This window comes from Porites lutea, chromosome 3 (genome assembly GCF_958299795.1).
Source record: "Porites lutea chromosome 3, jaPorLute2.1, whole genome shotgun sequence".
Taxonomy (NCBI): domain Eukaryota; kingdom Metazoa; phylum Cnidaria; class Anthozoa; order Scleractinia; family Poritidae; genus Porites; species Porites lutea.
Window position 1 is genome coordinate 10,707,705 of NC_133203.1, and position 22,513 is coordinate 10,730,217.

Sequence of the window (22,513 nt, forward strand, 5' to 3'; positions counted from 1 at the left end):
TATTTCCAATTCTTCTCTCTTGGGGCAGTCTTTGGTATTCATTCTTGTTACCACGGAAATTCGGTTTTCTTTTCAATCGCGTTTTTACGCATTCATTTATGACTGGTTTAACAAAGCGAGTTTTTTTAGAATAATCATCAGTTTTGCCACATCGGTTTATGATTTGTACGCTTGTATGCAATCCTCGGTTGTTAGTGACAAATATACTCAGAAAATAAGCTGGACTGAAACAAAAAGATGTGTATAAATAATAGCGTACATTCGTTTCATCTATAACTGATTCGGAAACATTCCCTCTAAATCATGCCATTTCTCCCTGGTTGAGAAATAGTAATATGACAGTAAAATGCTTTTTGTGACCTCACTCGATTTTGTCTCTATTTAATAAATTATATTCTCAGTTAATTTTCGCGGGTTTAAAAAGCTGGAAGATATTGGACTTTTATGTTAAAAATTGAACCGAGTGTTAAATATGTGTGGTTAGCAAAACCCGCTACCTCTGTAGACAAATCCAAGCTTTGTTTAAGATTAGAAAACAGCTTATCAATAGAGCAAAAAGAAATATTTTTTTATCAAAACTACCAGTCTGTGGCTTTTAAATGCATCAATTGTAGAGCAGTTCTTAATTGTTTTAGCTGCCATTTTCCCTTTCAGAGTTGACGTTCACTATTCTTATGGCAGTACTTAAGTATATAGGCGGTACAAATTAAATTTTCAAGATAACGCGTAATTTATATCTTTGTGATAAAACAGACAATTTACAAAGTTTTGTTCTCCGTTTCTGCATTTAGGTTTTGATTGTATGTCTGTTCTCTAGAGTAATATGTTGTTTAATTCATGCTTGCCGCAGAGTCTTTCAGGCCATATAATGGAGTTCGTTCTTTATTTATTGAATTTAGCAAAGGTGCTTCTAACTGTTGATATACAACATTAACTGTTTCCAAGTTATTTGCATTAGCACAACAGATCCATTTCTAAGAAATTTTAAACTCAAGCATTGAATATAGACGTTAATGCACATCACTTTTAGACTAAATCAGGGGCGTAGCGTGGAATTTTGAAGGGGTACGCACGGGGGGAAGAAAAGTTGAAGCGCCGAACAGAGAGAGGGTCTGGGGGCATGCATCTCCAGAGAATTCTTAAAAATTTAGGGTCTCGGAAACGCTATCTCATGCGTTTTCTTCAGGACATTATTAATAGGCCCCGGGGGTTTTGTGCAATCCAGTATGGTGGGCTTTACTACCGGTAAAATTTTGTTCCCGGCAACAAACCGCCAGCGTGAATTGTTTTGTCTACTCTTGAAGGAAACGTGGATTTGCTTTAATCATAATATAGTTTGACAACTTTTACACAGAATGCCAGTCCTGTGTCTTAAAATTTCGAACCCCCCTCATATTTTGTGTATTTTCAAACTTGACCCCTCAAAAATTAAGCCCCTTCGAAAAAGGAAATACTTACACAAAGACACCAATATAGCGCAAAAAATGTATCATTCAGTCATCCCGATTTAATGATAAAAAATGCTTCTTCAGGAAAAAATTTTTTTTCCATATTTCAGCTGTGGACGCTACGCCCTTGTAAATGAGTGTTTGACCAATTGAATGACTCAACAAATTTGTGCCGCCAGTAACGACTTGAATTCTTGAGTTTTAATACTCAGAGAAAACATTATTACGGAACGTATAAATTTGCAAAGCTATCCGATATTTCAGTTCCTCAGATTCTGTGTGTATTTCTCAGCAAGAGGATCCTCATTTTGTTTCTTTTGCTTCACTTTACGACCACTGACTTAGTAAAGATACGACGCACTCAATTCATTTGTAGAACCTTATCTACAAGTATCCGCCAGCTGTCATTGCTAGAACTGGCTTAAACGTACGCTATAATCAGGAGCTATAATATATTCAAAGTGGACAGACTGTATATGGTTTGTTTTAAAATTAAGTCCATACTACAGTTTATTTCCAATCAAGACCCACTGAATTTAACCACTAAAGTTCTGGTTAAAGCGGGATACGATGATATAAAGCCTTACTTGTAATCAACAATTTTAATCCCTCATGATTGCAAAATTATCGCGGCTATAAACAACGCAACCTGCTTTTGAGACGTAAACTGAAGAGTTCAGGGCTCTATGTTGCGGTTTATAATATCCTCTTTATCAAAGATTGTTTAAATCCCACGCTGTATTTTTCAATTAAAAGATCTTAAAAGACCCAAACTGTTCGACACACGAGGTCTTAATTTAGAACCAGCCGTGCACTAACTCAATCAACTGACCACACCTCCGATCATAAGATATTAGTTTTAGCAAGGGAGGATATCCTCTCTTGGTTTTCGCAATTATTTCCATCGTAAATACAATAGCTCACGTTCGATATATTAAAGTTCTAACATGACTCTGAGGCTTTCTGGCCATTTTCCGATATATTTGGTTTGGTTTTCTTTGTGCTCGATTCTCTTCTGGGAATTGCGAGACAATGGAGTCGTGAAAAATTTGCAATTTTGACCCTAAAGCCTCGGAGTCATGTTAGAATTTTATTATATCGAATGTGGGCCATTGGAAGCTTTTTAGACATAATATATGCACGTCTATTGCTTAATGCTATGCCTACAATGAATTTCACCGAAAAAACAGGAAGGCAACTAGCCAGACAAGCAAAAATGATGACAAGGGAAGAATCCAGGGAAAAAATTAGGGTCGAAAAATTGTTTGTAATGGTAAAATTCTCGTCCATACGCTCATTATACGGACAAGCAAACCGTAACATTATGAAAAGATTTAAATTTTTTCATACAGTAATGATTTAAGTCTCTGAAACGTGTGTAGTTTCTCTGTTTAATCCATCAAATGTCTTACGTTCGCTTTGTTCAGTTTAACACAAGATGTTTACTGCATCATCTAAAAGACTAAAAATAGATTTTAATCTTGGACTAATTAGAATAAATAGATTATTCTGCCAGGATCAGTTTGGGGAACCATTCCCTTTTTCTTGAGAAGCGCTGTATCTGGCAAAAAAACAATTTTATCGTACAAAAATATTCATTCAGCTCGAGACCACAAACTTCACTGACATTTGCCAAGCGAAATTACTTCCTCGTAAAGCGTTGGGGACGACCTCAATTACTGTCGACCTGTGATCGGATGCGCTGCGCGCGCGCTGCACGGTTGCACTTATTGATCGCAGAGTTATCAGCACAAGCTTATAGGAAGGTATGTTGATATTGCACATAACAATAAAATCTGAGTATAAAGCTGTTTCCACCGGTCACAAATGAGAACCTTTATGTAAAAAAGCATAATCTGATGTGTAGTAAATTTTCCTCTGAAAAGCTAATAGTTAGTCTGTAGCGATATAGGTTGAATCAAAGACCTTGCCAAAACTTAAAGTATGATTTAAAAATGCCGACATGCAAGAGAATAATCAGTAAAATTCAGCCTGCATCTTGTAGCTAGGAAAGGCGCGACGGTAGTTAGCGAGTTGTTCATGAAGCGAGTACCGTATGTCATTACTGATCATTGATAACAATTCACAACTTAACTATTTTTTTCTCAGAATTTTTAGCTTTTTTTCCACTTATATGATATTGGAACTTCTTTGATCTATCGCGAAAATCGCCGTAGTCTGAGCTTCGATATTCATTTTTTTATTATCATTTAAAGGGTCACAGGCAGCCGAGAGTTGAATACCAATTGACAGTCGTTGTTTGCCTTTTTTAGAAGTTTTCTTTTCTCTTGACATAATAAGGGTGTTGAAAATTAGCATACTTGACAACCTAAATAGGACACAGCTTAGAACTTCTTAATGTGACTTATTTCTCTCAAGATGTGCCTTGGGCTTTGCTGTCAGTCTCAATAAACCAGCCACCTTTAGTGGAGTGCCTCTAGTTAAGAACTGATCAACGCGAATATTTGGATGCTGGCTCAGTTTCTCTCTCGGCTTTTGATTATGTTTTGTACCATGCAGCATTGTTAAAACAGAATGTTTAGAAACGATCCAGGCAAACAAATTATAATGAGCAGGAAAATCAGATGAAAGGCTGTTTTTAAATAGGGTAGAAAACCGTCCATGGTAATTTACAAACGAAAACTTGAGGCGTGTACGTGGTATAAATTTCTCAGATTTATCCTGCCCGAGAGATTTTGGCGATTTGTTATTGGCCGCCATGCAGTGTGGAACTGACAGGGAGCTCATTGCTATATTTCTGTTGGCTGCAAATTTGTTCAAAGGAAACAAGATCGAATTGCTTTGGGGTTTTGGCCGCGATACTTTGTTTCCTTCATCCGAAAAAATTTTCCTTCCATAGTTTCAGAAGTCGACCAGTTAAAGCGACGATTTGTTTGCTTTCAAAAGGGCTTTTAATTTCTCATATACTTTTGAAAACGTATTCGCAGGTATTGAGAGTGAAAATAATCAAAGCTTTTCGAAAGGCTTTTTTCTTGTGCACAAGGATTTCATGACTTATTGGTGGTTCATTTGAAACTCGTGAACAAATCATGTTTAAAAAGGCATTGACAGGAGAGAGAGCGGTACAATTATATTCAAAAATGTGGTGTATTTAGTTTTTCATAGGTTTGTTGTTGCCATGGAACTTGAAAGACATCGACTGGAAGTCAGCTTATTGTTACAAAATCACCACTAGGTTGGGGGGGGGGGGGGGGGGAAACAAGTTTTAAAAGTCCCTTTTTACAACAGGAGGACACCGCTGTTTTTTGTTAGCTTGGAGCAGGCGGTCTTGAGTGGTATGGGACAAAGCACAAGAGGACAGGGATGGGGAAAGGAGAGAGAATAGGGCTAGTCGATGTCCCTTACCACCCTTCCCCGGGAGCCGGTTAATAGTTAGTAAAGATCTCGGTGACGAGGTACGGTTGTGGAGGGAAAGTTTTGAAGTGCCCGGCTGCACTGATTCAAAGCTACGTTGGAGCTCGGTTTCGACATTCTAGTCGGTTCAAGATTTTTGGAAAACTATCGAATCAACTCTCGCTTTGCGCGCCCAGCCGCACGGCAAACTGAGGGACAGACATTTGACTGAAAAAAAAAAAAAAAAAAAATGAGATATCACCCACTTTCGTTCGGGACAACATCGTAGTGCTAAGATATAACCTCTCATCATAAAGGCCATCGAGCACCATCTCTCAACAGTTACACTGCATACAGTGGAAATTCACTTCGCGTATATATTTTCGTAAGCGGACAGTTCTGCTTACTGCCATTTCACAAAACCCCCCCTCAGTCAAACTCTTATAGGCGCCCGAGGACACTTTCAGGGTTCGACGAGTTAGACTTTTATCAGTTTCACAAATTTCAGTGTTAGTTTTTTTTAACATGTAATAGCAACCACATATACAGGGTATGTATGGACTATAATAATAGACAAATTGTTAACTGGTTTTACCGCTACCAGGAGCGTGGCGTCCACTGGTCCATATACGCACATGACCCCGGCTGAAAAATGGAAAAAATTTTATTTCCTAAAAAAAAATTTTTATCATTAAATTAGGTTGATTGATACATTTTTTTCGCACTATATTGGCGTCCAGTTGTGTTAGTACTGTTCCTTTATCTTTTTATTATTCCAAAATCCTAATAGCGTCATTTGCCCTTTTTTTCCCGTAAACAGAGTAAACTAGAGATGGGTAAAATAAACAACTAACTATTGCATTTTCCTGCATATAAATTCATTGAAAATGCCCTGCGGAAAACGATTGAAACGGCGATTTCCGAGACCCTAAATTAAGAAAATTTCTGGGGGAGCATGCCCCCTAACCCCGCTAGATTGGGCCACCTTTGGCGCTACAACATTTCTTCACCGAGTGTTTAAACCTTCAAACTGTCTCACGCTACGTAATATACGCCCCCGGCTGCGTTTCATTTCGTATCCTCAGTTGTGGAATAACGTTAATTTGCGAAGATTTCACACATTGCTTGTATTGTTCCAGTTTATCTAGAAATTTTCAATAAATTCAAACTTTTGAAAACTAAAATGAAGTCGAGAATGCGAAGTCGCGAAACTTCATGCCCTTGTTCCAAGTTTGGCTGTTGAAATCGCGAAAATAAAACCCCACGAAACGGTCTTACCAAAATCGCGAAATTAAATACTGTGGAAAAGGTATATCATCCGTATTTTATCCTATTTTTGCCTTTTCTGTTAGATTTACGCTTTCCCTGTGGCGCATCAACTGAATCTTTACTATGTAAACACATGTTACTTCTCCAATGCAAATGTTTTTTGAAGAAATTCTTTTCACAGTCCTCTCAACCAAACCTTGCCGTCCCGACTGATCCCGAGGGTGCCCTCGATAACTTGTGTTGACCACTGTCTTTTTTCTTGCACTAAGTAGAATTGAACAGGTTATACTACGGCGGAATCCGTTAAGTTCATCAATATGGGAGCAATCGTATACGACAGTTTTCGCTAAAGCGCTTCCAGAGTGGTTGAGCTCGTAAAAAGATGAAATCCTTCCCTTGTGCAGGGACCGCGGAGGGGGAGGGGCTGGTAGGGCCGCGGCCCCGCCACTTTTTTGCGTCCCCGCCCCCACTTTTTGCGATAAAAAGAAAAATAGTTAAAATAAAAAAAGGCTTGAAACAAGTTTTTTCCGTCTATATTCCGATATATTCTCTGTATTTTCTTTAATTTCAAACGTCAGGCATTTTGTGGGGCTCCTGTGCTTTTCGCGGTAATTGTGCCCCGGGGCCGACTTGCCCCTTGACCAAACGCCATACCTTGGCCACCCCTTCGCTTCGTTCGGCAGCGTGTTTTGTACTTCCAGCTCCGGCAGAGTGTTTTTTATCAGTTTTATCAGACGAAATGAAGAAAATTACTAGCTTTTTCAAGCCAAACGAGGCTGAGTAGTTGTTTTGAGTTGATAAAAGTTTTATATTTTGTCTTTCTCCTTTCGAATCAAGGAAATATTCGATGGCAAGAAGAATTACATTACTTGAACAGTGAACGGCCATAGTTAGAAATTTTTTAGATCACTTAAGTGTAGTATTTTCTATACTATACATAAATAATACGAGATCTCGCTGATACTTGCGCGAGATAAACGAGATGTGGTCAAGAATGCCGACCTATAAAGAGCAACAAATACTGGATAAAGTATGCAGAGTCACGCGACAGAAACAAATCAAATACTATGATTTTATTCCTTTTTTCGATTTTCAATATGAAAAAAATATTTTCAATTGTCAGCCCTCCCACTTTTCACCTTGCTCCGCGGTCCCTGTTGTGTCGCGCGCTGGCCCTTAATAAACGCCTCTAAAAACAAACTTAATTCGTCAGAGGTATAGCTAGCAACATGCAGTTTTTTAGAGGCACTCATAGCTTGCGAGCAAGCTCTCCCGGGAGAGCCTGCTCTCAGGATAGAGGCAACCACAGGTTTTCAAATTAACCGCTTTCCCGGTGTCTCCCAAACCGTTTTCATGCGAGAGACTTGATTAAATTTCCGTTTTTCATCAGTGAGTATGGTGATAAAAGCGCGATTATCTACGCTGGCTATTGCAACGTCTTTCAAATATCCTTTATTTACTATCTCTTCCCTTGCCGTTTTACAGACTTGAAGGCTGGAAAAAGGTATTCCCTTTTCGGGTGAGGCCTCCCCATGTAGATGACTTAAGAGGGAGAACCCTTCAGCGGGTCCAAAGAGGTTACCTTCTCGGTAGTTAGCTGAAAAGAAGCATCGATATTACTTTATTAACACGTGTAGCTTTCTAAACAAGGTTTTATCCCCCAAATATTCATTTAGGATCATTTAGTTGTTGCTTCTCGGTAACGGACCTTTTCAACGCACTAGGATGTTTACCAAACTTTCCATTCACGTTCCGATCTGACCAATCAGAGGAGTTTTTGAAATCAGTGAACTGGTCACGTGAACAAAACAATTATTTATCTTTTCTATGCTCGAAGACGCTGCTTGTCCAGTTTCAAAAGAATTTTACTGCTCCGATAATATATACAGACATTGATGCAGGGTAAAAAAGGAGGGAATAACTCATGTATCGACCAACTTTAAAACAAATGTATTTCATTGTAACTCAAAAAGGCGCAGCATGGCCAGAAGTTGTTCACTTGTTATGGTGACCCGTGGGCTAGATAAACTGGTTGCTACGCTCCTCAGTAATTTCTTGGACATATTTAATACGAATTTCGATGAAAGGGGGGAGATTAGTTTCCCGTGAAACGTTAACTCTGACCCAGGATTTGTTATTTACTTAATGAACATGTCGGCTCAATCAGACGTTGCTACTTTCAACAGAAGATCTTCGACGCCGTCAAGAAGAGCTTGGGAGGAAACAGAAGAGAAACCGCAGACAAACGTTTCGCAGGGCGACCTGAACAAGAATGTAAAGGAAAAAAATCATCCTGCAACGCCGAAGAGGACCGTAAGTGAAGGGCAAAAGACATTGACAAGTATGGAAAGCAATGGATCTCCAGGATCGGCCGATGTTCGACTTCGTTCTGTGGAAGTTGGTGTCGAAGAAAACGCGAACATCAGAACGATCAAAACTGAAATTGTCCAGAAGGATAATGTCAGGAACGGTTTTCCAGACGTTAGATTAAAAAATGGAAAGCAATCCCAAATGAAAGATCTCGAAAATTTGAAGGGTGAGAATATCTGTGAGGATTCTTGTTGCGGAGACTGGACTTTATTCACGCGGGTTTTCAAGTCCAAGCGATTCGAGTCGGAAAAGCTCGAGGGCCTCTATCAACGTTACGTATTTCGCCTGAACCAAAAATTTATGAGCTGGCTCATTGTTGTGCTGCTTATTTTAACTTTTATTTTGATACCATTGCAATTCGCCATGGAAAAAGACAATCCACCGCAATCTAATGCCGAAGGCATAACTTTGTGTATTTTCGCGGTTGCTTACATTTTACTGGCACTGATTGTTAACAGAAGTGGTTCTTCTCAGAGCGGCCATTTGAACTGGGTCTCTTATATTTTGTTGGCGATTTCCTGCGGATTTGTTCTTGCTTCGGTGGTTTGTCCACCGTCTGAAATTGTGGATCCAAACAATGAAGAAAGCGTTTATTCCCCTTCAGATGGTGTATGGCTAACGACGTTTTTCGTGTACATGACTTATACAATGCTACCGGTTAGAATGAGAATTGCTGTGTTTGGAGGTTGTGTGCTTCCTGCCATCCATCTTATATCTAGCGCGGCGATGAATAATAAGGACTCTAATCTTGTAAGATTGGTAAGTGCATATTTATTTTTCTTTAAACTTATTTTTGCCTTCTGTATCATGATTTCTAGGGCTTCATCAGTTTTCTTCAAGTAGTAAATTATTTATATCCCTTATTTGCATTGTAAGGAAAAACGTATTGCTCCTCCGTATTGTGGGAAGTACCTACTTACCGTAAAAAGTTATAGCCGCCTCGATCGATTAAAACCAAACACGAATTACGAATCCCGTGCTGTTATTTCTTGTGACATTTCCAGTACGGATTTAATCTGTGTGTCACCAGGAGAAGGGGTATTTCTAACATTTCATATTTTCTAAATATGCAGGTGAAATTTTATGCTGAAATTCTTAATTACAATGAACAGCTGGTTAATGTTCGAAAAAATTTTGCCTTGTTTTTCAATACTGCACTCACTTGCTAGATCGGTTGTTATCATTACTTGGAAACATGCAGTCCATGAAAATGGCACTATAATTTTTGTTAAGTGATATCCACATTAGCTGGGATCGTGGATTACGCTTTTGGCAACTGTCAGATTTCCTGTTTCTTACTGGCTGGTTAAGAATATTTTTAAGGAAGTTGTCTGTTAAATCTTTTTATCATAGAATATTTGATTTGCTTACTGGTTACTACGTAGCTGTGGGTGAGAAAAACATCTTTGCTGCAAATGCAAACAGCTTACAAAACGTCAGAACTTGGTGCAATATAGCTTTGCCTAATTTAGATTTTTCTCAGTGCACTCTAAAATACGCTAGTCTCATGGCTGTTTCATGCTGAAGATACATTCATCTGGATGTTCTTGCGCAGAACTTTGCTTATTAGGTGTATATGATCCAACTAAAATCCATTCCCAAGTTATATTCAACCACAATTTTAATTTTCTTTGTCTCCCATGATAATGAATAATCTGGCCCTAAAAAACAAAGGAAATTCTGAGTCAATCTTGTTTCAGGGTTTGACGTTGGTGGTGGTTAACTCTTGAAATACATATATCTTATTGGACAGTTTAGTGTGTAGTATTGTGGGACATTTTTACGAGTTATTTTGGCGAGCCCATAGGGCGAGTCAAAATACAAGAGATGAATATAATTATCCCTTGATACTACACACTAAACCATCCAATAAGAGATTTATAATTCAACTCGAGATGTTTTAAAATAGAACTCAGTAAATATGTAAAATGAGAATGTGTGACAGATTAACGTGACTCCGTTGCAAGTCCAGTTTTCGTGTGCTTTATGAAACGTTATTGCTGATTGGTCTAAAATGAAAACTGGTCAAACTAGTTTACTCAAAATAAAATGTTGTGGGATTTCTCGGTTTTTGTTTGGCACTTCGGGGGAGCTTTGGGGTGTTATCTTTCAAACATTTGCCAGGAAAACAGAGATGGAATGACAAATAATTGTGAGGCTTAAGTTGGTCTTCCGGTTCTTATCATTAATTTAATTTAACCGACTGCAGGAAGGTAAACTGAGCAGAGCCAATTGTGATGGAAAGATGAAAAATCTCCGATGAATTGAAGGAGTTAAAGAGCTACTCGTAAACAACAGACTTGAAACCTCATCTTCTCCAGGATTAGTACTAACATTAAGTCTTTAGAGAATGTCTAGAGTCTTCTTTATCGAGTTTCCTCACATTTTAAAAGGACTAGTAGTGAAGAATGTTAAGCTCCTTGGCCGGGATTGTATTTAAGAGTGACGGTCAGGAAAAATTGACTAAAATCTTAATTTTGTGGCAAGAGTTGAAAAATCAATTTTTTTCATTTTATGTTCTTTTAGGTAGATAAGAAACCTAACGTAGATTTTTCCTGCCAAAAGCGTTTTTTTTTTGTTAGAAAAATTAGAAGATTGGTTTTCAATGTCAGAGTCTCAGACTGCCCTAATTTTTAACCTCAAATTCACTAAGATCAACTTTCCTCGTGTTCGCAAACGAAGCTGCATGGAGAAATTTGGTCACTTTCCATGAAGAGAAAAATTCTTTTTCTTCCACTTAAAGATACCTTCAGGGCAATAGCAAAGCTCATCATACTGAAATAATTCAAAAATGAGGGATAGGTTTTCAGGATAACAAAAACTTAAGTTTGTTACTCATTTTCAACGGCAATATTTAACATGTGGTATAACTCCAAATTCTCTTAATGCTATTTAAATCACAAATTTTGGGTTGAAAATATGGCCATTTCGAGACTCAGACCACGAAAACTGATATTCTTACTTTTCTCGCAAATAAAAGGCTTTTTGCACGAACAACTTAGATCAGATTACTGATCTACCTAAAAGCTATTTGCGGACAAAAAATGAAGGAAATCGATTTTTCAACTCCTGCCACTCGATGGTTAATATTTCCTGACCGTCACTCTTAATCAACGTTGTTTGTGTCACCGATAATTTTTGTCGCCATGCATCTCACGCACATGTTCAGGTCTGTTTTGATCTTCTCTGTTGTATTTTGAACTTATAATGTTTCTATTTTCTGACTATTTGTAATAAATTGTTGAAACACGGTTTTATTCAACCTTTCTGCCATGTGCAACGTGAGTAGAAAACCGGTCAAACTGGTCTACCGGAGTACAAATACGTGAGATATTTGAACTCGTTTTGGTTGTTATTTGTACTCTACTGAGTAAAGTTGAATAATAAATCATGACACCAATGAATTTTCATTTTTGGCTAGTGAAAGACATGTTGACCACCAGAATTATGAAGGCAAATTTCTTTGTCAACTGCAAAACATGAATTTACTACTGACAGAAGTGTGGTACAATTTAAAGGGGGAAGATGGCAAACTGTTGTTGATGGAGGATACTTAAAATGTGCATGCATATAGTGAAAAGGGCTTATAAATGGAGGGGTTTATATAATATAAAGCGCACTGAAACAAGCTAGCAGTGGTGATCAAATTGCATTTTGTGTTTACTGGTTTTTACTGAAGCTTCAAAATGTCATAATAAATTAAATTCATTTCAAGACATGCAAGGGTGGGGCTTATATCCAGGGGGGGGGGGGGGGGGGGGGTATAATCGGATGCATTTTTGGATTTTTTGTTTGCTGGTAGATGGACCTATACTGGGAGGGCATATAACTTGGGGGGACTTATAAGTGGTAGTTATTGGTATTAGTTACAAAAACAAGTTATGCAAAGTATACGTAATGCATTAAATAATGAAAGGGAAAAATCAATGTATACAGAAGGGGAAAAAGAACAAAGCAAAATGCATGGGATGAAGCTACACTCAGCTGAGACTGGATCCAAGTGTCCCTATCTCACAATTTGGTTTCAGATGAAGGGGGTGATAAAAGGAAAGTGACAGCAACAGAAAGAAAAAAAATTCCCAGAACTGGAAAAAACATTTTCCCATGGTTTGAATGTAGCTGTATATTTGTTTATTTAACCAGCTGGATGTTCATAATTCTGTAATTAACTTTAGTATTATCAGTGATTTGTTTGCCTGTTATAAAGTGAATGATGTTTCTGTTTGCTTGATGTGTTTCACTTTACAGCTGCTTGGTAACCTGTTTATATTCATATGTGCCAACATCACAGGAGTTTTTACAAAGTATCCTACTGAAATTTCACAGCGCAGAGCTTTCCTTGAAACTAGGAGATGCATAGAATCAAGATTGACAATAATGAAAGAAAATCAAAATCAGGTACATGACTTCTATTAGATTGTAAGAGTTATTGTTTTGAAAAAGGTGGGTGTAGACAAAACCTGGGCCCAGACCCATAGGTGTTGTTGTTTTTATTATTATTGAAGGTCTTCAGTGTTGCTGTTTGCAGGGCAAAGGCAGAACCTTCAATCATTGCAGTGTACCTTCATTTCTCTATTATTTTATTGGTCCGGCCCCAGAGTTCAAATCTGCAAAATTGACTAAACTAGTCCTATCGTGGATACTTTGAAATTACACTAAAGTATATTTAGAGATTTATTTCAAGTCAACTGCGACAAGGATAGAAAATTTAAAATCTCTGATTTCAGGCTTTTTTTAAGTACAATAGAGTTACTGTAATAATGGGAAGTGCTTGATTAGGTTCTTGGGGCCATTACTTTGGGCAAATTTAACTAAAGAGGAAAGGAACATCAGAGCTTCAAATAACGGCCAGTCAGTGGAGAATGTGTGGTCAAAAAAAGGCTTTGTCCGGTCAAATCCTTGACTGACCGGACATCTTGTCCACTCTTTTATGCTTCTAATGTAATTCAGACCTTCACTTTTTTAAATATACGATTGGTCAAGATTGGACATTGTTGGTGATCTTGAAGGAAAAAAAGTTGGGGGAGAGAGAGAAAAAGGAGACCAGATCAAGAACTTTTATTACGTAAACCGTTCATAACCAGGGTAGGTCGCGTAAAAGAGATCGGTATTGTGCTGATTTCACGAACGTTTGTACTGAAATAAGACGGAAATTTTGCCAATTTTGGGGGAGGGGGGAAATGATGAGTGTTAGCCTGTGCAGGAATAACAACAACAGAAACACCAACTACTTGTAAATGTTGGCTTTTAAACCCGTTGATTTTTTGCTCAAAACTCCGGCTTGCTTTGCGATCTCATATTCGCTCACACAGATATATATATTTTTTTAGAGATCATCATTTGCTCTTTTAACAACAATCAGCTCAGAAATGTGCCAATGGCAAAGCTTTTTATGTCGTGCACTGGCCAGTTCCCAGTTTTTTGCAATAATAATGCATCAATCAGCGGCTTCCCCCTGGGGGCCACCCCTGGGAACCCTGGGGGATTTGTCCAAATGCCCATTCAAACCTCATCAAATCCCCCTGAGGAATTCTGACAAATCCCCTGCCCCCTGGATGCAACGATAGGGACCCTTCAACGTATGAATTTTACGCGCAAAAACTAGCCGTTTGCTTTGCTTAGACCCTCCATTTAAAGTTTGTTGTATTTCATGGCAGTTGGCCCCACTTGACCAAATAGTTGTATTGTATAATTTTTTTTCCCCTCTCTTTTAAGGTTTTGAGGGCCGTTATGTAAACTACTTGGTTACCGATAATAATGTAGTTTACCCTTGGTCAATAAAGTTTCTCTCTTTCTTTTCTTTTTCTTTCTAAAAATGGAGAAAAGGCATATGGTTTTGAGCGCTGTTAGTCCCTGGGATGCACATGAAATTTGGTGAATTGGGTACTACCCAGGATTGGACTCCTAAAAATAGAAAAGGACCCTCAATTTTAGGTGGCTGGAGTTCCCATGCATGGACCACTAATTTTTAAAACTAGAAGGAACTCTGCAGGATTCTCATGGTATAATCTCCTACAGATCCTTGCACTTAAAGCAACAAGGACGCAAAGTGAATGCATGAAACAACATCCGGGAATCATCAGTAGTGTATACCGCTGACCATCAAATCCTCAGGGTCTGCCCCCTGGGGTGCAATCTCTATGAACAAAAGTGATATTTTCTCCCACACCCTCAGGCAACAAATATCTTACAATCTTGACAAATGCCCTTGGGTTCCCATGGGTGCCCCCCTGGGGGAAGCTGCTGATTGATGCATAATCTAAGAAGACCTGGTAGTTTTGGGACATTTTCTCGTTATAGTGACGAAGTTTCAAGATAACTTTGCAAGTTTACGGCAAAAAACAGCTCTGTTAGCCGAGATAAGTCTCAAATATGCTGGACTGACATGTATTTGGTAAGACTCCTACCGAATTGCAAGGTATTTCGTGTGTTTTTGTGAATTTTGCGGCTCTGCGACCATGCAAAATTTCAGAAGCCCCGTGCGGCGGAACAGTAACCATGGTTTTTCATTTTCCGGGAGTAGCAAGTTATTACTTCATCCTCTATAAAGTCGTCACCCTAAACTCAGGAGTATGGTGTGTAGTGTTGTAAAGTATTATTATACAGTCCACATGCATTTTACTGTAAAGTACAATCGGATAATCCTAGATGAAAGACATTTGTCTGGCCCAAAACGGGTTGTGTCTGAGCAAAAATAGGTTTGACTGGACAACATGACTGGCACCATCCAGGAAATTATTCCAAGCCCTGAACATGAAGCTCTGTGAGCTTTTAATGATAAAAAAGGCATTGTTGACTCTTATACTGTTACAACCAGCCATGTTCTGAATAAGGTTGGAAGTTGAAACTTGATTTTTTTCTCTTTATTTTAGGAACGTCTGCTGCTTTCAGTTTTGCCAAGATATGTTGCCATGGAGATGAAGGCAGACATAGAAAGTAGTAGAACAGATACTTTGCAGTTTCACAAGATTTACATCAAGAGACACGAGAATGTCAGGTTTGTAATTGCAGTCATATTACATGTACTTATTAATAAGTAAATCTGCTGTTCATCTCTGTGAATAATAGTCATAAGACAGTGATTGTTTTCTAAAGAGTTAAAGCACCACTATATCTCAATGTTATTCAATTCCAATTCAATTCTTCTTTCCATTTACACACAATTTGCTTTTGATTGTTTTATCTTCAAAAACTTCAAGACTGTATTTATCAGCGAATCAAGCTTATTGATTAGACAAGCTGGTTATATTTTTAACTGGTTCTTCAAAATTGTGCCAGCGTCTTTGTGTCCCAGGAAATTTGAGCCATAGGTAAGCCCTCTTTCAGGCAGTGAAATTCCCTCCTGGCTGTTAGTTTGCCTTATACTTTAGCTACATCCCTCATTATCTCTCTGTTTTCTGTTCTCTGTTTTCAGTATTTTGTTTGCTGATATTGAAGGATTTACAATGCTTTCATCTCAGTGCACTGCTCAGCAGCTTGTTCAGTATCTGAATGAATTATTTGCCAGTTTTGACACACTTGCTGTGGTATGTTTTTGTTTTTTATTTAACATTCTTTTTATTTATTTATTTATTTATTTAGATGCTTTCACTTAGTTACATTGACATACGAATAATAAAATAACTGAGCAAGGGAGCAATTAATGGAGTGAAGTGGTCCCAAGCAATGTTACTCTCTTAGTTGATACTTTAAGGTATCATTAGGGCCATTTATATGAGGAAAAATAAGACGCGTCTTACATAGGACGCGTCTTAAATAAGACGCAAACTTTTCGTATAAACGGCACATTTCGTCTAAAATAAGACGTGACTTAGCTAAGACGCGTCTTATTTTAGAACAGACCTTAACACCTGTTCTTAGATAAGACGCGTCTTAGCTAAGACGAGAAAAACTTCGTATAAATGACCTTCGCGTCTTACATAAGACGCGAACGCATAGTATGTATGCGTTAATTTTTGGCGCGCCACCCTGGATTGCCCTTGCTACAGGCAACATTCACGTGAAAACGAGTTAAGAACAGAAATAAGACGCGAACCATTTATACGAGCTGTTCTCGTCTTAGATGAGACATACTCGTATAAATGGTCCAGTTCGCGTCTTATGTAAGATGCGTCTTATTTTTCCTCGTATAAATGGCCCTAATATCTTGATTTGTTAGCATTGTTGTTCAGTTTTACCCTCGGTTTAAATTTTATCTTCTGTTGCTTTGGACATGCTATGGTTGTGACAAATGATGCTGAGTTTGAAATAATGCAAAATATAATTAAACAAAGGATAAATTGAACCGCAATGTTGAGAAAGGGATTAACAAATGTTAAATCAAATTCATAATGAGCAAAATTCACATCACACAATTAACATGCAATTTTGAATACTATGTTACTTGACTCTTTAGTCTTAATAGTGGCCAAGAAAAAATATTACAAAATTCCTTTTTGTAATAATCCTAAGAAATAAATTTTACTTTGCAAAAATGTCCCAGCGGTGTTTGATTTGAATGGTAACACCACGGGATTTCATCTAAAGAGTTAATAGTGATGAATAATCACACCTTACATTAGTCAAGGAATGGATTAATATTGTTTCAAATTTGTCCCAGAATTTAGCAATCTTATTATAACCTCAAAAAGTGGTTTCTGAAAGATCAAAATGTGGGCTTGTTCTTTTTCCTGACTAAGGAAACCCTAACATGAAAAGCAAATCCATTGTTCAACTGTCAAATCAGCTGCCCAGTTTCTGTTCCCAAAGTTATGGAAAATTATTTTTCAGCCATTTTTCTTTAGCTGTGGGAATACATTGCGTGCTTCCTAAACCATGCATAGTGATTTCAAGGTTAAAGGGACTGGTTCACGATAATGCGCATGCGCGCCGTTTTTCTCTTCAGAATAAATTTGTTGGGTCAACACTAAATTCGAAATTGCCATTACCGGTACAATCTTTGAAAATCCTTCGTTTTATTCGCACATCTGTCGCTTTGGCTGGTCTAGTTATACTTCGGTAGTGGTGATTAACGTGTGGTTGTGTCGTTTGACTGGTTACGTTTTAAGAAGACGCAAAAAATAATGTTTTGATCATGAGGTTCAAAAGAGCATCGTGGCCGTCCGGCAACAGGACGTTCTCAAGAGTCTTTGCAGATAGAGAAGTTTAGCCTATCGATCTGGTATGGTTCTAGGAGTAGTGTGTGGCTTACGAAAAGAATACAGGACACTTGGAAAGTGGTTAAAGGCATGATTTCGTTCAACTTTGATTTGATTTTTGACTCCGACCTGTAGTTATACCGCAACAGGCCGCGCGATCTTCACCGATCTGGTACACTTGAAATGTTCCTTGTATCTTTGCTTTACCATCGTATATGTTTAAGAATTGATGTTTTTAAAATAAATTATTGCCTGAATATTCTGTTTATAATCAAGTTTCTTTATGTGTGCTACTCGATAACATTTGTTTTGTGGAACACTGACCCGATGCAACGCGAATGAATTTGTTCATTTGCTGATAAGCAATTGAAATTTATGCTCAGTTAAGGATAATCTTTGTACTCATATGTTGTGTGCTTTTATCACCGGTCAAGCGCTATTTGTAGGTATTTCTGGGCTTATATAAGGCGAACTGAGAGAACAGTAATAAGATGTTTGTTTACAAATTTTGTTTGCCGATCGGTGACCGCTTAGTTAGCGTGGATACGACCTCGTAAAAATACACGTTGGTAAATGTTTGTTTCAAAGCAGGACAGGGCTGTAAATTTTATTCTTATCGGCTGCAACATATATCTGAGGAGTAGCAAAGAATAAACTTGAATTATGGGGATAAATAAAATCAAACCAAATGCCCGGAAATACTCTCGCGTCGCGAACAATTAATTTGAATTTTGTAAATTTACTTGCGTGCATTTAACTCGCTTCCGATTGGTTGAAAAACAATCAGCTACTGTCAGAACTAACACATGCGCATTATCGTGAACCAGTCCCTTTAAACCAAAATTGTTCTAATGTATTGTCCTTGGAAAATGAGGCTTACAGCTACATGTATTGTCAAGGTTGTTTTTGAAGCCATGGGCCCATTTATGAATAAACGCTAACAATACACGCTGGTAGCTATTGTACAGCCAGTATGTACAAGGACAGATTTTTGTTCAAGTTCTTAATATTATAAATGTCTATCTTTTTATTTAGGAGAACCACTGTCTACGTATTAAGATTTTGGGCGATTGTTACTACTGTGTATCAGGGTTGCCAGATCCGCGTCCTGATCATGCTCACTGTTGCATTGAGATGGGCTTGGAAATGATTGATGCTATTGCGTGAGTAAACTGTGTGGTCAGGCATACTTATTACTGTATATTTTCAGGGCAGTCACCAAGATTTCAAGTTGCTGGGTATGTGCAATTAGTAGGCAGAGAATTGAACAGCTACAGTGGGAAGTTCTTTCGGTTCTGTTTCTGTCGTTCTTTTGTTTCCCATAAAAGTTAGCAAAGGGTCTTGCTCATATTAGTGGGGGGAAATCGCTGGTTTGTGGCCCTGACTTTTGTTTGTGACTGACCTTTGTTTGTGGTTCTGAAGCTTTTTTGTAAAATTATGTTTTTTTTTTTTACAGGAGTGTGCGTGAAGCAACAGGTGTTAATTTGAACATGAGGGTTGGCGTACACATGGGAAAGGTTCACAGTGGAGTATTGGGATTAGTCAAGTGGCAGTATGATGTGTGGTCTGATGATGTGACAACTGCCAATCATATGGAATCAGGAGGACTTCCAGGGTATCTTTGATTTTTGTGTAGTTAACAAAAATAATCTTATGAGCTTAGGACTGAAATAAACCTTTTAAGTCGTAAAGTAGTTAACTAAAGGTGCTTTTGTTATTAAGAGCTCAATTTAGCATTCATGCATATTAATGCTCTGGATTCAACATGTCAAATTAAGCTTTAAATCCTTTAAATTTTATTTTTCATCTTGTCTTTTTTTTTTGTAGTTGATGGAAGGTTCATTAGGGTTCTGGTTGTCAGCATTTTTGATTCACTCTTGTACTACATACGTGTACTTCATTTCAGGCGTGTACACATAACAACATCTGTTCTTAACTGTTTGAATGGTGATTATGAAGTTGAGGAAGGGCGTGGTCAGGAGCGTGATTCATATCTGAAGCAGTACAACATTAATTCGTACTTAATAGTTGCTGAGCACCCAAGGGTGAGTTTTTATCCTTCTATAGTTTCTTCTGTTTAAACGTAAGTGAAGTTTTCATACATGTACTGTAAATGAATAAAACTGCTTTTACCCCCAGAGTCAAAAATTGAGAACATTACCAACTGAGAGAAATCTAATGTGGCTAAATTCAACTTCAAATAAACTTCACTTGAGGTATTGGAACTGCTATAAAGTCAAAATATGATCATGCTTATAAAATCGCTTATTTGAAATGTACTCTTAACCTGAACTCAAATTTCAAAGATGAAATATTTTCGTTAAATAGAAGCCGAGAAAGTGAAAGCCAAAATTCTCTTAGATTCTGCTTCCCAAAATAAAGTACGATTGTTTTGATATTTCTAAATCATTTCTATTGCCGTAAAAAGACTTCTAGAGACACATTAGATATATGATCCTTGCAAGGTCGATGACAGATAAGGCCGTAGTTAAATGACCTATTATGCAAATTGGCTCGTTGCTAAGGCTAAAACATTGTTTACAACGCCATATTGAAAGCACATTGCATAACAAGTTCAAACAAAGATTTTCGCATTTTCTTGCCACTTTTGATGCTACAATAATTTATTGGGTCAGTGTCACAACAAACATTAAGAATAGTGGTTTGCTCGTAAGAATTCAAGCTGGCAACAAAGAAAACAGTGCAGCGTGACGAAAATTGAGGGCGAATTAAAGGCAATTTTGCGGCTGCGTTGGACCGCACTGAAAACAAATTGATGTAAAAATATGACGATTTACAATATCGCACTGAAACTTGCCAAGTTTAGTCACATGATGTCAAGGAAAAATGTATTAAATTCCCAGCAATTGGTCGGAATATTTTGGAATTTTGGCGGCAGACTGAAGTTGTAGGGCATTGCAAATAAATTCCACCTCTATTATTTCAGGAAAAATTTACTGGCTACTGCTGCGAATTTAAAGGTAAATGAACAATCTAATTATAAGTCAGTTTCTAGATATCTAGTTTCTAGATATATATTTCCTAGATATCAATATCTGAGCCTGCGATAAAAATCGGAAATAACACCTTAGGTGTGAAAATTGACACCTCAGATATCAATTTTCTGAAAGCTCGGCTCTCGCTTGATAGGTCTGTGTAATTTTTCATTTTCCAAAATTCTCTATTATTTGAGAAATATTTTTTTCAAATGGAATGGCTTATAGCAGATCTAATACCTTTAATAAGTGAAAGGTGTTATTTGTGTCATCTATGATTTCCAATGTTGTCCCTAAAAAAAAGGTGAAAAAACTGATGGCTAATGAATGGATAGTGAACACCCTTTCAAGGGTTTGGTAAACACTTTGAACCCTGGGAGCGAAAATTTTTAACGGCTTTGAAGGTGTTCCAATGGGTTGTCTTGATTAAAAACTTAAAACTTTATGGGCCAAATATTTAAACAAAGTCTAACTTAAACTGCGGTTTAATGAATCTTTGACCCTCCAGATCTCTTCTTTGGTGAGTTGTTTTAAGAAGATAAAATGCTTTTCTAGTCTTCTCCATATGCTTTCATAAAACTGTTCACAATAAATGATGTTTAGATAAAATTGTTGGGCAAATTGAAAATGACTTAGAACGCGGTTTTGTTAAACGCTGGCTAAACTACGTTTAAATATTTGGCCCCAAAGGTTTCAAAAATAATGGAAATTTACAGGCTTATGCTTTAAAAATAAAAGTAAACGAAGACTTCTCTCAATCCTTTCAAGTGTTTTGGATTCTAATGACTTTTTCTAACACGTCTTACTTTGTTCCAATACTGTTAACTGCAAGGCAAAAACAATTATCACATCCATTTTAATGATTATCCAATAGTTAATGTAAATAAGTGCATTTGGCTGTTAAACAGAAAAGTGTTAGTGTATGAAATCCCGGAGAAAGTTCACCTTCTCCCATTTTAGTTTTTTTTTTCACACACAATAATGATCAAAGAAAAAATAACAGTGAGGCATGAATGGTGTTATGAGTGGCACAGAATTTTATAATAATTTGTTGGTTGAATTACACTCAAAATTGCATAGAATGTTAACAGCTTCTTTCCATGAATACCTCCATAAACTCATCTTTGCTATCTGGGATGTAGTGCAGTAGGTTGTGTAATAATTATTGATAACTTGTTGAGATCTCATTGGCTTTTTTGTCCATTTTTTTTCCTGTGAATATGTTGAACATGTTGTTTGGAATTCACAGAAGGTGAGAAAAACGCATTGGTTGACATTTTCATATTAATTTTTTTACCAGTAATTGTGGCACTGATGTTGCTGTTACCACATCAGAGCTGTCTCATACTTGAGTACTTTAGCCACTCACATTACTTTCAACAATTTTTCTTAAGGGTTTGTGTAACGTAATTTGGTTTATTAAGTTTATGGGGTACCTTCAAGTCAAAAATTTTCTTCAACTTTTATTCCTTTCTTTGTTAAAGTAGATGTCCAAGTATGGTCTTTCATGTGAGGGAAACTACTCAAAATTAGTGAATAATTACTGGGAAATGATGTTTTACATTTTGATGGGAAGTAGGAGTTAAGAATTATTTGTTTTCTGACACTATTTTGTCTGTACACTTTCAAGGGCTTGAACTCATAGCGAATTTGTTCAAACGGCCTCAGATTTTGAAGTGCAGTATTTTAATGACTGGAAAACAATCAATAGTCTTTGCTTGAGTTTTTTTTTCTCAAATTTGTTTAGTTCAGAGGCATTTCTTTTCAACTACCCCATTGAAAAAATGAAAATGACAAAACTAGCACACATTTTAGCACTTTGATCAGATCAAGAGTACAGTGTAAAAGTCAGGATTAGCCAATATTCAACTGATTTATTACCTCGAGCTTGCTTTTAAATCCTTGACTGAACTTACTTCTCATCAGTCAAGATACCCCT

The 22,513-nt window shown here is 37.4% G+C and overlaps 1 protein-coding gene across 2 annotated transcripts in view; it reads left to right on the forward strand.

Annotated features, from left to right (window-relative positions):
* The first annotated feature begins 8,054 nt into the window (after positions 1-8,054).
* Positions 8,055-22,513, forward strand: part of LOC140930453 (adenylate cyclase type 5-like) — a 30,153-nt gene continuing 15,694 nt past the window's right edge. For both annotated transcript variants that reach the window (XR_012164854.1, XM_073380142.1), the window contains exons 1-7: positions 8,055-9,200; positions 12,690-12,839; positions 15,314-15,438; positions 15,856-15,967; positions 18,614-18,741; positions 19,035-19,193; positions 19,485-19,623. Coding sequence is in view for 1 of the 2 variants with exons in the window: in XM_073380142.1 (XP_073236243.1) it covers positions 8,217-9,200; positions 12,690-12,839; positions 15,314-15,438; positions 15,856-15,967; positions 18,614-18,741; positions 19,035-19,193; positions 19,485-19,623 (1,797 nt within the window). In the remaining variant the exon portion in view is untranslated. The remainder of the gene's footprint in view (positions 9,201-12,689; positions 12,840-15,313; positions 15,439-15,855; positions 15,968-18,613; positions 18,742-19,034; positions 19,194-19,484; positions 19,624-22,513) is intronic.